General features: G+C 37.6%; 1 protein-coding gene and 1 pseudogene across 1 annotated transcript; both read left to right on the plus strand.

Moving 5' to 3' along the window:
• The first annotated feature begins 3,800 nt into the window (after positions 1-3,800).
• LOC147358586 (olfactory receptor 4A47-like) lies at positions 3,801-6,185 on the plus strand (annotated as a pseudogene).
• A 2,368-nt stretch (positions 6,186-8,553) lies between these two features.
• LOC147358587 (olfactory receptor 4A47-like) lies at positions 8,554-11,109 on the plus strand. Its single transcript, XM_086341724.1, has 2 exons — positions 8,554-8,775; positions 10,040-11,109. Exon 2 carries the CDS (start codon positions 10,083-10,085, stop codon positions 11,010-11,012), a length of 930 nt encoding a protein of 309 aa, XP_086197850.1. The 5' UTR covers positions 8,554-8,775; positions 10,040-10,082; the 3' UTR covers positions 11,013-11,109.
• The last annotated feature ends 618 nt before the right edge of the window (positions 11,110-11,727 follow it).

Consider the following 11,727-nt stretch of genomic DNA (forward strand, 5'->3'; position numbering starts at 1 on the left):
TTAAGTCAGTTCTAATGAGGTGGATTAAGCTAGAGCCTATTATAAGTGTGAATTAAGTCAGAAATAGATATTGTGTATTAAAGTATATATATGGAATCTAGAAAGATAGTACTGATGATCCTATGTGAAGGGCAGCAAAGGAGACAGTCGTAAAGAACAGATGTTTGGACTCAGTGGAAGAAGGAGAGAGTGGGATGATTTGAGAGAGTAGCATTGAAACACACACCTTTACTGTGTGTAAAACAGACAACCAGAGGGAGTTTGATGTAAGACACAGGGCACCCAAGCCAGTGCTCTGTGCCAACCTGGAGGGGTGGATCGGGGGGGAGAGGGTGGGGGTTCAGGAGGGAGGGGACACAAGTATGCAGCAGAGGCTATCATCCTCCAATTGAAGTAATAAATAAATTAAAAATAAAATTATTAAAAAATAGAAATTTTAATTTAGTTTTGTCATTAGATTGACATATTTACCTTTTAAACCCAGGTGTATCTAAAGCTAGACACGGTGGCTATCATGCTATAGTTCATGTTCATATCATAAACCAAACTAGGGGACAAAACTTGCATCTTATGCATTGGCAAGTGAATTCTTTGTCACTGAGCCACCAGGAAAGCCCCTATCAGTTCAGTTCCATTCAGTCACTCAGTCGTGTCTGACTCCTGGCGACCCGATGAACCGCAGCACGCCACGCCTCCCTGTCCATCACCGACTCCCAGAGTCCACCCAAACCCATGTCTGTCGAGTCGGTGATGCCATCCAGCCATCTCATCCTCTGTCGTCCCCTTCTCCTCCTGCCCCCAATCCCTCCTAGCATCAGGGTCTTTTCCAATGAGTCAGCTCTTCGCATCAGGTGGCCAAAGGACTGGAGTTTCAGCTTCAACATCAGTCCTTCCAGGGAACACCCAGGACTGATCTCCTTTAGGATGGACTGGTTGGATCTCCATGCTGTCCAAGGGACTCTCAAGAGTTTTCCACAACACCACAATTCAAAAACATCAATTCTTCGGCGCTCAGCATTCTTTATAGTCCGACTCTCACATCCGTACACGACTACTGGAAAAACCATAGCCTTGACTAGACGGACCTCTGTTGACAAAGTCATGTCTTTGCTTTTTAATATGCTGTCTAGGTTGGTCATAACTTTTCTTCCAAGGAGTAAGCATCTTTTAATTTCATGGCTGCAATCACCATCTGCAGTAATTTTGGAGCCCCCAAAAATAAAGTCTGACACTGTTTCCACTGTTTCCCCATCTATTTGCCATGAACTGATGGGACCAGATGCCATGGTCTTAATTTTCTGAATGTTGAACTTTAAGCCAACTTTTTCACTCTCCTCTTTCACTTTCATCAAGGGGCTCTTCAGTTCTTCTTCACTTTCTGCCATATGGGTGGTGTCTTCTGCGTATCTGAGGTTATTGATATTTCTCCAAACAATCTTGATTCCAGCTTGTGTTTCTTTCAGCCCAAGATTTCTCGTGATGTACTCTGCATATAAGTTAAATAAGCAGAGTGACAATATACAGCCTCAACATTCTCCTTTTCCTATTTGGAACCAGTCTGTTGTTCCATATTCTATGTCCAGTTCTAACTGTTGCTTCTTGAAGTGCATATAAATTTCTCAAGAGGCAGGTCAGGTGGTCTGATAATCCCATATCTTTCAGAATTATCCTCAGTTTATTGTGATCCACACAGTCAAAGGTTTGGCATAGTCAGTAAAGCAGAAACAGATATTTCTCTGGAACTCTCTTGCTTTTTCGATGGAGTCCCTATAGATGTTCTTTAAAAACTTTGTGGAAAATCCCAGTGAATTAATTACACAAGAATCAGCCTTGGACACATTCCAAGACCCAGTGATAATTGCAGCTGGAAGGGATGAAATAGCCTGTGATCTTCACCCCTAAAAGGAAGAAGATGCTATTCGCTTAGTAACTGCCACAAAATTTTAAGGAGGCCCATTCTTAGACTTATAGCATGACTTAAAAAGAATCACAGGAATGTCTTTCAAAATCTCAACTAGTTTGGTCATGTTAATATGACAGAGTGAAAAGAAGTGGAAGTCAAATGTTATTTATATTTTTGAAGTTAGGAATAAAGAAGTTACTTTTGAACAATTTCCCTGCCACATAACTAGTTGATTTCTTCTATGTGTTGTAGTATATTCTGGACATTTTGGTATATTTCCTAAAGCAATAACTTGTTTTTCAGTGTGTGCACCGTGGAATTGCTTTCAAATAATCTACACTGCACTTAAAATGACTTGAATAATCAGAAGACTCCATGAAGCAAATGGATGGACAGTCAAATAAACTATATGCTCAAGTAATAAATTGGCCCTTTTTCCTCTTTGTCATACTGAATGAAAAATAATTCCAAGTGTTTATGAGTAACTTCAAGTTATTCTTCAGGTTCTGAACAAGCCTCCATAAGGTAAGACTAACATTAAATAGTGGGAACCAAGCTCACAGTTGTTAGACCTTATTTCTTACATAGGAAAATAAATTACTTTAAGATCAATCATAAAAAATAAAAAAAATCAATCAAACAAATTCAATTCTATGTATATGACTTAAAGATGTGTACTTGAGAAAATGAATTAGATATTCTGAACCATAAGTTCTTCACTTATGAAATAAAGATTATAGTTCTTGCTACTGTAAATATTAAATGTGTTCTATTAAACTATGAGTGAGTGATTGGAATATACTGTAGGAGTTTGGAGAAGTAGAGTGATGTTATCAGAAGAAGGTTAAATAGGACATTTTGGGCTGCAGCAGGAGAACCAGCTTTTGAGGCCAATATAAATGTGGAGAGACTTAGCAGGAGGCTGTTACCATGGAACAGGAAAAAATTAAAAGTACGGAATGATCAATTTTGTGATATATTCTGAAAATAGAGTTAGTACATTTATTTAAGTTTCATGAGAGTGACAAATTTAAGTAAAGAGCACTGAAATTTTGTTTCTGAACACTAACATGAAAATTATAGTATTTAATGAGATAAATAAGAAATTCTCTTTAAATTATATTTAGAAAATGCTCATGTTTATTGTGGAAAATTTAGAAGTTATGTTTTATAAATATTAAATTGCTATTCATTTGGATTTCAAAAATAGAGATGTTGCAAATAACCTTTTGAAATTTAGGGGAAAGGTAAGGCCTAGAGATAAAAAATTAGACTGCTGCAGTCTAATTTATTGATCAAAAAAGGGAAATAACCACCTACGCAGACCAAAGATGTGTCAGTGACGTAGAGACAATTCAGAATAAGGAATTCATCTATTCACACATTCATCTACCTACACTGATTATGTGTATTACCTTGAGTGTGTTTCATGTATTATACTTTGTGTCTTTATAAATGCTGCACTTTTTAATGGCTTTCTTTATTTCCTTATGTTTTCAATTATTTTTTACACTCAGCTGAAGCATTACTTCCTCTTGAAAGACTTCTGTGACACTCACTTGATATACTCCTATATTCTGACTCCTCAGCACTGTGTAAATTTAATGGAACTTCATACATGTGTCAGGAATTTTTTGTTGTTGTTGTTCTGTGTCTTATCACTGAGGTTAACAACAAACAAACAAAAAACAACTATGCCTTATTCAACTTGGTAAACAAAATTTCTATGACACATTAGACACAAATAGATGTTCTATTGACATTCTTCCAATGAATGAATAAATAAAAATTCTTATACATTTGAGCATTTTCCCCCTTTAAGTGTTATCCCTCTTGTTTTTTTTTTTTTTTTAAGTAAACTGCTTTAATATGTGAAGTCAGCTCCTGTCCAGATTGGATGGATTCAAGAAATAATGTAACATACTTTGTCCTTCTGGGCCTCACACAGAATCCAAAGGAGCAGAAAGTCCTTTCTGTTTTGTTCCTGTTCATCTACCTGTTGACTCTGGTGGGCAACCTTCTTATTATAGTGACTATAGCTGTCAGTGAGACCCTGAACTCACCGATGTACTTTTTTCTTGCTAGCTTATTCTGTATGGATGTCACTTACTCCACCTCTGTCACCCCTAGATTGATTTCGGAGCTGTTATTTGGGGGAAAAAACATATCCTTTAATTCTTGCATGACCCAACTGTTTGCAGAGCACCTTTTTGCTGGATCAGGGGTCTTCCTTCTGCTGGTGATGGCCTATGACCGCTATGTGGCCATCTGTAAGCCCTTGCATTATTTGGTGATCATGAGGCAGAGGGTGTGTGTTGTGCTGCTGGTGGTGTCCTGGGTTGGAGGTTTTCTGCATTCAGTAATTCAACTTAGCACTATTTATGGGCTCCCATTCTGTGCCCCGAATGTCTTTGATCAGTATATGTGTGACATGTACCCCTTATTGGAACTCGTCTGTACTGACACCTATGTCACTGGCATCTTAGTGCTGGCCAATGGGGGACTGATCTGCACTGTAGTGTTTCTGCTCTTGCTCATCTCCTATGGAGTCATCCTGCACTCTCTGAAGAACCTGAGTCAGGAAGGGAGGGGGAAAGCCCTCCAGACCTGTGGTTCCCACATCACTGTGGTTGTCTGCTTCTTTGTTCCCTGCATTTTCATGTATGTAAGGACTGCTAAGACGTTCTCTGTTGACAAATTATTGAGCGTGTTTTTCACAGTCTTAACCCCCATTCTGAACCCATTAATCTACAGTCTAAGAAGTTCTGAGCTAACTCATGCTATGAAAAAGCTCTGGAGAAGAAATATCATATCTCATATTAAGTAAGTGCATGATCTACCATGAAGGGAGTCATTTGCCAGCAGGTTTCATTTCCTTAGAATGCAGAAGTCATTTTAAAATTTGATTCTGATTAAAAATTTTTTCTTTAAAAAGAAAAAAATCCTCTTTCTTCAAAGAGTTTATTATCATTCCAATTAAAGATCATTGTTATACAGCTTTGGTATTAATAACAGTTTGCTCCATACAAAGCCCTCTCCACCTGTAACTCTCACATCACTGTGGTCACCTTAGTTTTTGTGTCTTGCTTATTTGTGCATTTGTACCCAATTTGGGGCACATTTTATATTGTAATAAGTCCTTTGTTAAAGTTACAGTTCACCCTCAGAAATTTAGATGTGAAAATGCTGTGAGGAAGTTCTGGGATGAAAAAGTGAATTTGGGAAAAGATCACAGTAATAAAAAGTGAGTTTGTCTTTAAAATGGAAAAGAGAAAATAGAATTTTAAGATTGACGATAACTGTACACTACTTAACAAAAGCGTGCTGGTTTTGACGTATAGCCACACAGAGGCAAGTTCCAGATAGAGAATCATTTACCATTATAAAATTATACTTAGTTTTATGTATTACTCAGTTGGTAGTTAAATTTTATTTACTGTCAGAATTAGTTATAATTTGGAAATTCCCTGCCAGTCCAGAAGTTGGGATTACATACTTTCATTGCCAAGGGCCTGTGTTCAGCCCCTGGTAGAAGGACTAGAATCCCACAAGGTACACCACACAGCCACACACATAAAAAAGCCACACCAAAAATAAATAAATAAACAAACAAAAAATCTAGGCAATCAATATTGCAAAAAAGAGTTTTCTATGACACAGTTCTAAAGTTTTTTTGAAATGCAAATGTTTATTTTACTATGACTCATTGCAGTTTCTATTTCAGTCATCATGCTTCCATGTAGCATAATTTATTCCCTGCCACTCTGAGGGTAAACCAACCCCACTCAGTGTTTCATCAGTCACTTTGGTGTCTCTGCAGAGTGGAGTCAAAGTCCAATCTGTGGTGTGTAATCTAGGTGTATATTCCCACTGCTGTGTAGGGAAGCAAGTTTCATATGCATTTTAAAATGCCCTCCTCCCCTGAAGAATCAGGGAATCAGAGCTATTCTGGAGGAGCACAAAATTCTTCAAAAGTGTTTGCTCTCTTGCACCTAAAATCTGATTTTCAGACTCCAAACTTTCTTCTTTCTGATCTGCTTTGTTTACTGATGAATCCTGAGTACTTAGAACAATGCCTGGCCTATGGTAGATACTCAATGTTGGTTGAGTTGACTACATAATACTTGGGTATTGACAATACACACTAGCATATTTAAAATTGATAACCAACAAGGGTCTACCATATATAGCACAGGGAACTCTATTCAACATCCTATAATAACCTAAATGGGAAAAGAATTTGAAAAATAATAGGTACGTGTATATGTACAATTCACTTAGTTTGCTGAACACCTGAAGCTAATATTGTTAGTCAGCTATAATCCAATATAAAATAAATATTGAATATTAAAAAATAGAAATTTTAATTTAGCAATTATGTCATTGGATTCCTAGATGTTCATTGGCAGATGAATGGATAAGAAAGTTGTAGTGTACATATCCAATAGAATAATTACTCAGTTATAAAAAGGAACACATTTAAGTCAGTTCTAATGAGGTGGATTAAGCCAGAGTCTATTATAAGCGTGAAGTAAGTCAGAATCTAGATAGATAGTACTGATGATCCCATGTGAAGGGCAGCAAAGGAGACAGTCATAAAGAACAGATGTTTGGACTCAGTGGAAGGAGAGAGTGGGATGATTTGAGAGAGTAGCATTGACACACACACCTTACCGTGTGTAAAACGGACAACCAGAGGGAGTTTGATGTAAGACACAGGGCACCCAAGCCAGTGCTCTGTGAAAACCTGGAGGGGTGGATCGGTGGGGAGGGGAGGGGGTTCAGGAGAGAGTGGACACAAATATGCAGCAGAAGCTATCAAAATATTGCAAAAGAATTATTCTCCATATGAAGTAAATAAATAAATTAAAAATAAAATTATTAAAAAATAGAGATTTTAATTTAGTTGTTTTTTCATTAGATTGACATATTTACCTCGTAAACCGAGGTGTATCTAAAGCCAGACACGTTGGCCATCATGCTATAGTACATGTTCATATCATAAACCAAACTAGGGGACAAACTTGCATCTTATGCATTGGCAAGTGAATTTTTCATCACTGAGCCACCAGAAAAGCCCCTATCAGTTGAGTTCCATTCAGTCGTGTCTGACTCCTGGCGACCCCATGAACCACAGCATGCCAGGCCTCCCTGTTCATCATCAAGTCCTGGAGTCCACCCAAACCCATGTCTGTCAAGTTGGTGATGCCATCCAGCCATCTCATCCTCTGTCGTCCCCTTCTCCTCTTGCCACCAATCCCTCCCAGCACCAGACTCTTTTGAAATGAGCCAGCTCTTCGCATCAGGTGGCCAAAGGATTGGAATTTCAGCTTCAACATCAGTCCTTCTAGGGAACACCCAGGACTGATCTCCTTTAGGATGGACTGGTTGGATCTCCATGCAGTCCAAGGGACTCTCAAGTCGTCTGCAACACCACAGTTCAAAAACATCAATTCTTCGGCGCTCAGCTTTCTTTATAGTCCAACTCTCACATCTGTACAGGACTACTGGAAAAACCATAGCCTTGACTAGACGGACCTTTGTTAACAAAGTCATGTCTTTGCTTTTTAATATGCTGTTTAGGTTGGTCACAACTTTCCTTTCAAGGAGTAATCATCTTTTAATTTCATGGCTGCAATCACCATCTGCAGTGATTTTGGAGGCCCCCAAAAATAAAGTCTGAGACTGTTTCCACTGTTTCCCCATACTTTGCCATGAAGTGATGGGACCAGATGCCATGATCTTCGTTTTCTGAATGTTGAGCTTTAAGCCAACTTTTTCACTCTCCTCTTTCACTTTCATCAAGAGGCTTTTGAGTTCCTCTTCACTTTCTGCCATAAGGGTGTTGTCATCTGCATATCTGAGGTTATAGATATTTCTCTTGGCAATCTTGATTCCAGCTTGTGCTTCTTCCAGCCCAGCGTTTCTCATGATGTACTCTGCATATAAGTTAAATAAGCAGGGTGACAATATTCAGCCTTGATGTACTCCTTTTCCTATTTGGAACAAGTCTGTTGTTCCATGTCCAGTTCTAACTGTTGCTTCCTGACCTGGATGCAGGTTTCTCAAGAGGCAGGTCAGGTGGTCGGGTATTCCCATCTAAGAATTTTCCATAGTTTATTGTGATCCACACAGTCAAAGGTTTGGCATAGTCAATAAAGCAGAAATGGATGTTTTTCTGGAACTCTTTTGCTTTTTTGATGAACCCCCTATAGATGTTCTTTAAAACCTTTGAGGAAAATCCCAGTGAATTAATTACACAAGAATCAGCCTTGGACACATTCCAAGACCCAGTGATAATTGCAGCTGGAAGGGATGAAATAGCCCGTGATCTTCACCTCTAAAAGGAAGAAGATGCTATTCGCTTAGTAACTGCCACAAAATTTTAAGGAGGCCCATTCTTAGACACATAGCATGGCTTAAAAAGAATCACAAGAATATCTTTCAAGATCTCAACTAGTTTGGTCATGTTAATATGACAGAGTGAAAAGAAGTGGAAAGTCAAATTCTATTTATATTTTTGAAGTTAGGAGGAAAGAAGTTGCTTGTGAACAATTTCCCTGCCAAATGACTAGTTGATTTCTTCTATGTGTATGTAGTATATGCTGGACATTTTGATATATTTCCTAAAGCAATAACTTGTTTTTCAGTGTGTGCACCGTGGAATTGCTTTCAAATAATCTACACTGCACTTAAAATGACTTGAATAATCAGAAGACTCCATGAAGCAAATGCATGGACAGTCAAATAAACTATATGCTCAAGTAATAAAGTGGGCTTTTATCCTCTTTGTCAAACTGGATGAAAAATAATTCCAAGTGTTTCTGAGTAACTTCAAATTATTCTTCAGGTTCTGAACAAGCCTCCAGAAGGTAAGACTAACATTAAATAGTGGGAACCAAGCTCACAGTTGCGAGACCTTATTTCTTATATAAGAAAATAAATTACATTAAAATCAAACAAATTCAATTTTAGGTATATGACTTAAAAATGTGTACTTGAGAAAATGAATTAGATATCTTGAACCTTAAATTCTTCACTTATGAAATAAGGGTTACAGTCCTTGCTACTGTAAATATTAAATGTGTTCTATTAAACTATGAGTGAGTGATTGGAATATACTGTAGGAGTTTGGAGAAGTAGAGTGATGTTTTCAGAAGAAGGTTAAAAAGGACATTTTTGGGCTACAGCAGGAGAACTGATTTTTGAGGCCAGTATAAATGTGGAGACTTAGCAGGAGGAATTAAGAAGTAGGGAATGATCAAATTTGTGATATATTCTGAAAGTAGAGTTAGTACGATTTAAGTTTCATGAGAGTTACAAATGAGTAAAGAGCACTGAAATTTTGTTTCTAAACACTAACTTGAAAATTATAGTATTTAATGAGATAAATAAGGAATGCTGTTTAAATTATATTTAGAAAATGCTCATGTTTATTGTGGAAAATTTAGAAGTTATGTTTTATAAATATTAAATTGCTATTCAGTTGGATTTCTAAATTAGAGATGTTGCAAATAAACATTTGAAATTTAAGGGAAAGGTAAGGCCTGGAGATACAAAATTAGACTGCTGCAGTCTAATTTATTGATCAAAAAAGGGAAATAACGACCTACAGACCAAAGAAGTGTCAGTGAGGTTAGAGACAATTCACGATAAGAAATTCATCTATTCGCACATTCATCTACCCACACTGATTATGTGTATTACCTTGAGTGTGTTTCATGTATTATACTTTGTGTCTTTATAAATGCTGCACCTTTTCATGGCTTTATTTCTTTATGCTTTTGATTGTTTTTTACACTCAGCTGAAGCATTACTTCCTCTTAAAAGACTTTTGTGACACTCACTTGATATACTCCTATATTCTGACTCCTCAGCACTGTGTGGATTTAATGGAACTTCATACACGTGTCAGGAATTTTTTTGTTGTTGTTGTTCTGTGTCATATCACTGAGGTTAAATAACAAACAAAAAACCACTATGCCTTATTCCACTTGGTAATCAAAATTTCTATGACACATTAGACACAAATAGATATTTTATTGACATTCTTCCAATAAATGAATAAATAAATAAAAATTCTTCTACATTTGAGCATTTTCCCCCTTTAAGTGTTCCCCTCCTTGTTTTTCTTAGGTAAACTGCTTTAATATGTGAAGTCAGCTCCTGTCCGGATTAGATGGAATCAAGAAATAATGTAACGTACTTTGTCCTTCTGGGCCTCACACAGAATCCAAAGGAGCAGAAAGTCCTTTCTGTTTTGTTCCTGTTCATCTACCTTTTGACTCTGGTGGGCAACCTTCTTATTATAGTGACTATAGCTGTCAGTGAGACCCTGAACTCACCGATGTACTTTTTTCTTGCTAGCTTATCCTGTATGGATGTCACTTACTCCACTTCCATCACCCCCAGATTGATTTCGGAGCTGTTATTTGGGGGAAAAAACATATCCTTTAATTCTTGCATGACCCAACTGTTTGCAGAGCACCTTTTTGCTGGATCAGGGGTCTTCCTTCTGCTGGTGATGGCCTATGACCGCTTTGTGGCCATCTGTAAGCCCTTGCATTATTTGGTGATCATGAGGCAGAGGGTGTGTGTTGTGCTGCTGGTGATGTCCTGGGTTGGAGGTTTTCTGCATTCAGTAATTCAACTTAGCACTATTTATGGGCTCCCATTCTGTGGCCCGAATGTCATTGATCACTATATTTGTGACATGTACCCCTTATTGGAACTTGTCTGTACTGACACCTATGTCACTGGCATCTTAGTGCTGGCCAATGGAGGACTGATCTGCACTATAGTGTTTCTGCTCTTGCTCGTCTCCTATGGAGTCATCCTGCACTCTCTGAAGAACCTGAGTCAGGAAGGGAGGGGGAAAGCCCTCCAGACCTGTGGTTCCCACATCACTGTGGTTGTCTGCTTCTTTGTTCCCTGCATTTTCATGTATGTGAGACCTGCTAAAACATTCCCCATTGACAAATCTGTGAGTGTGTTTTATACTGTCATAACCCCCATGCTGAACCCATTTATCTACAGTCTACAAAATTCTGAGTTGACTAATGCTATGAAGAAGCTCTGGAGAAGAAACATCATATCTCATAATAAATAAGTGCATCATCTACCATGAAGGGAGCCATTTGACAGCAGGTTCCATTTCCTTAGAAAGCAGAAATCATTTCAAAATTTGATTCTGATTTAAAATTTTTTCTTTAAAAAGAAAATTTCTCTGTCTTCAAAGAGTTTATGATAATTGCGATGAAAGATTCTAATTATACAGCTGTGCTATAAATAACAGTTTCCTCCATACTAGAATGTAAGGTTCATAGTTACTTCTTTATCACTGTACCTAGAAATGTGTAATGACTGTATGGTAAGGACTTAATAACAAATAATGATTAAGTGGGAAAGCATTATATAGTAACACTGATTTTTAGTCAATTTATGCATTTAGTTTTTTTACTCTTTTTCAGTGACAAGATAATTTTTATTTAGTTGCTCTTAATATACATAAACTTTTTAATTTTTACAATGTAAAATATATAAATCTATATAGGCCCCTTTGTTAGTATATTTCATTGCATTATACACAAATGTTTTACTGTTAGTGTTCACAAGAAAATTGAAGTAATATAGGTAATAATAAGGGAGAAGGAAATGGCACCCCACTCCAGTACTCTTGCCTGGAAAATCCCATGGACGGAGGAGCCTGGTAGGCTGAAGTCCATGTGGTCACTAAGAGTCAGACATGACTGAGCGACATCACTTTCACTTTTCACTTTCATGCATTGGAGAAGGAAATGGCAACCCACTCCAGTGTTCTTGCC

Source organism: Bos grunniens, chromosome 15 (assembly GCF_055505025.1).
Source record: "Bos grunniens cultivar Pamir isolate PY7600 chromosome 15, Bosgru_T2T1.0, whole genome shotgun sequence".
Taxonomy (NCBI): domain Eukaryota; kingdom Metazoa; phylum Chordata; class Mammalia; order Artiodactyla; family Bovidae; genus Bos; species Bos grunniens.

Bases quoted from the DNA above. Each gene is read 5' to 3' on its own strand.
- LOC147358587 (XM_086341724.1), top strand. From the start codon at position 10,083: ATGGAATCAAGAAATAATGTAACGTACTTTGTCCTTCTGGGCCTCACA.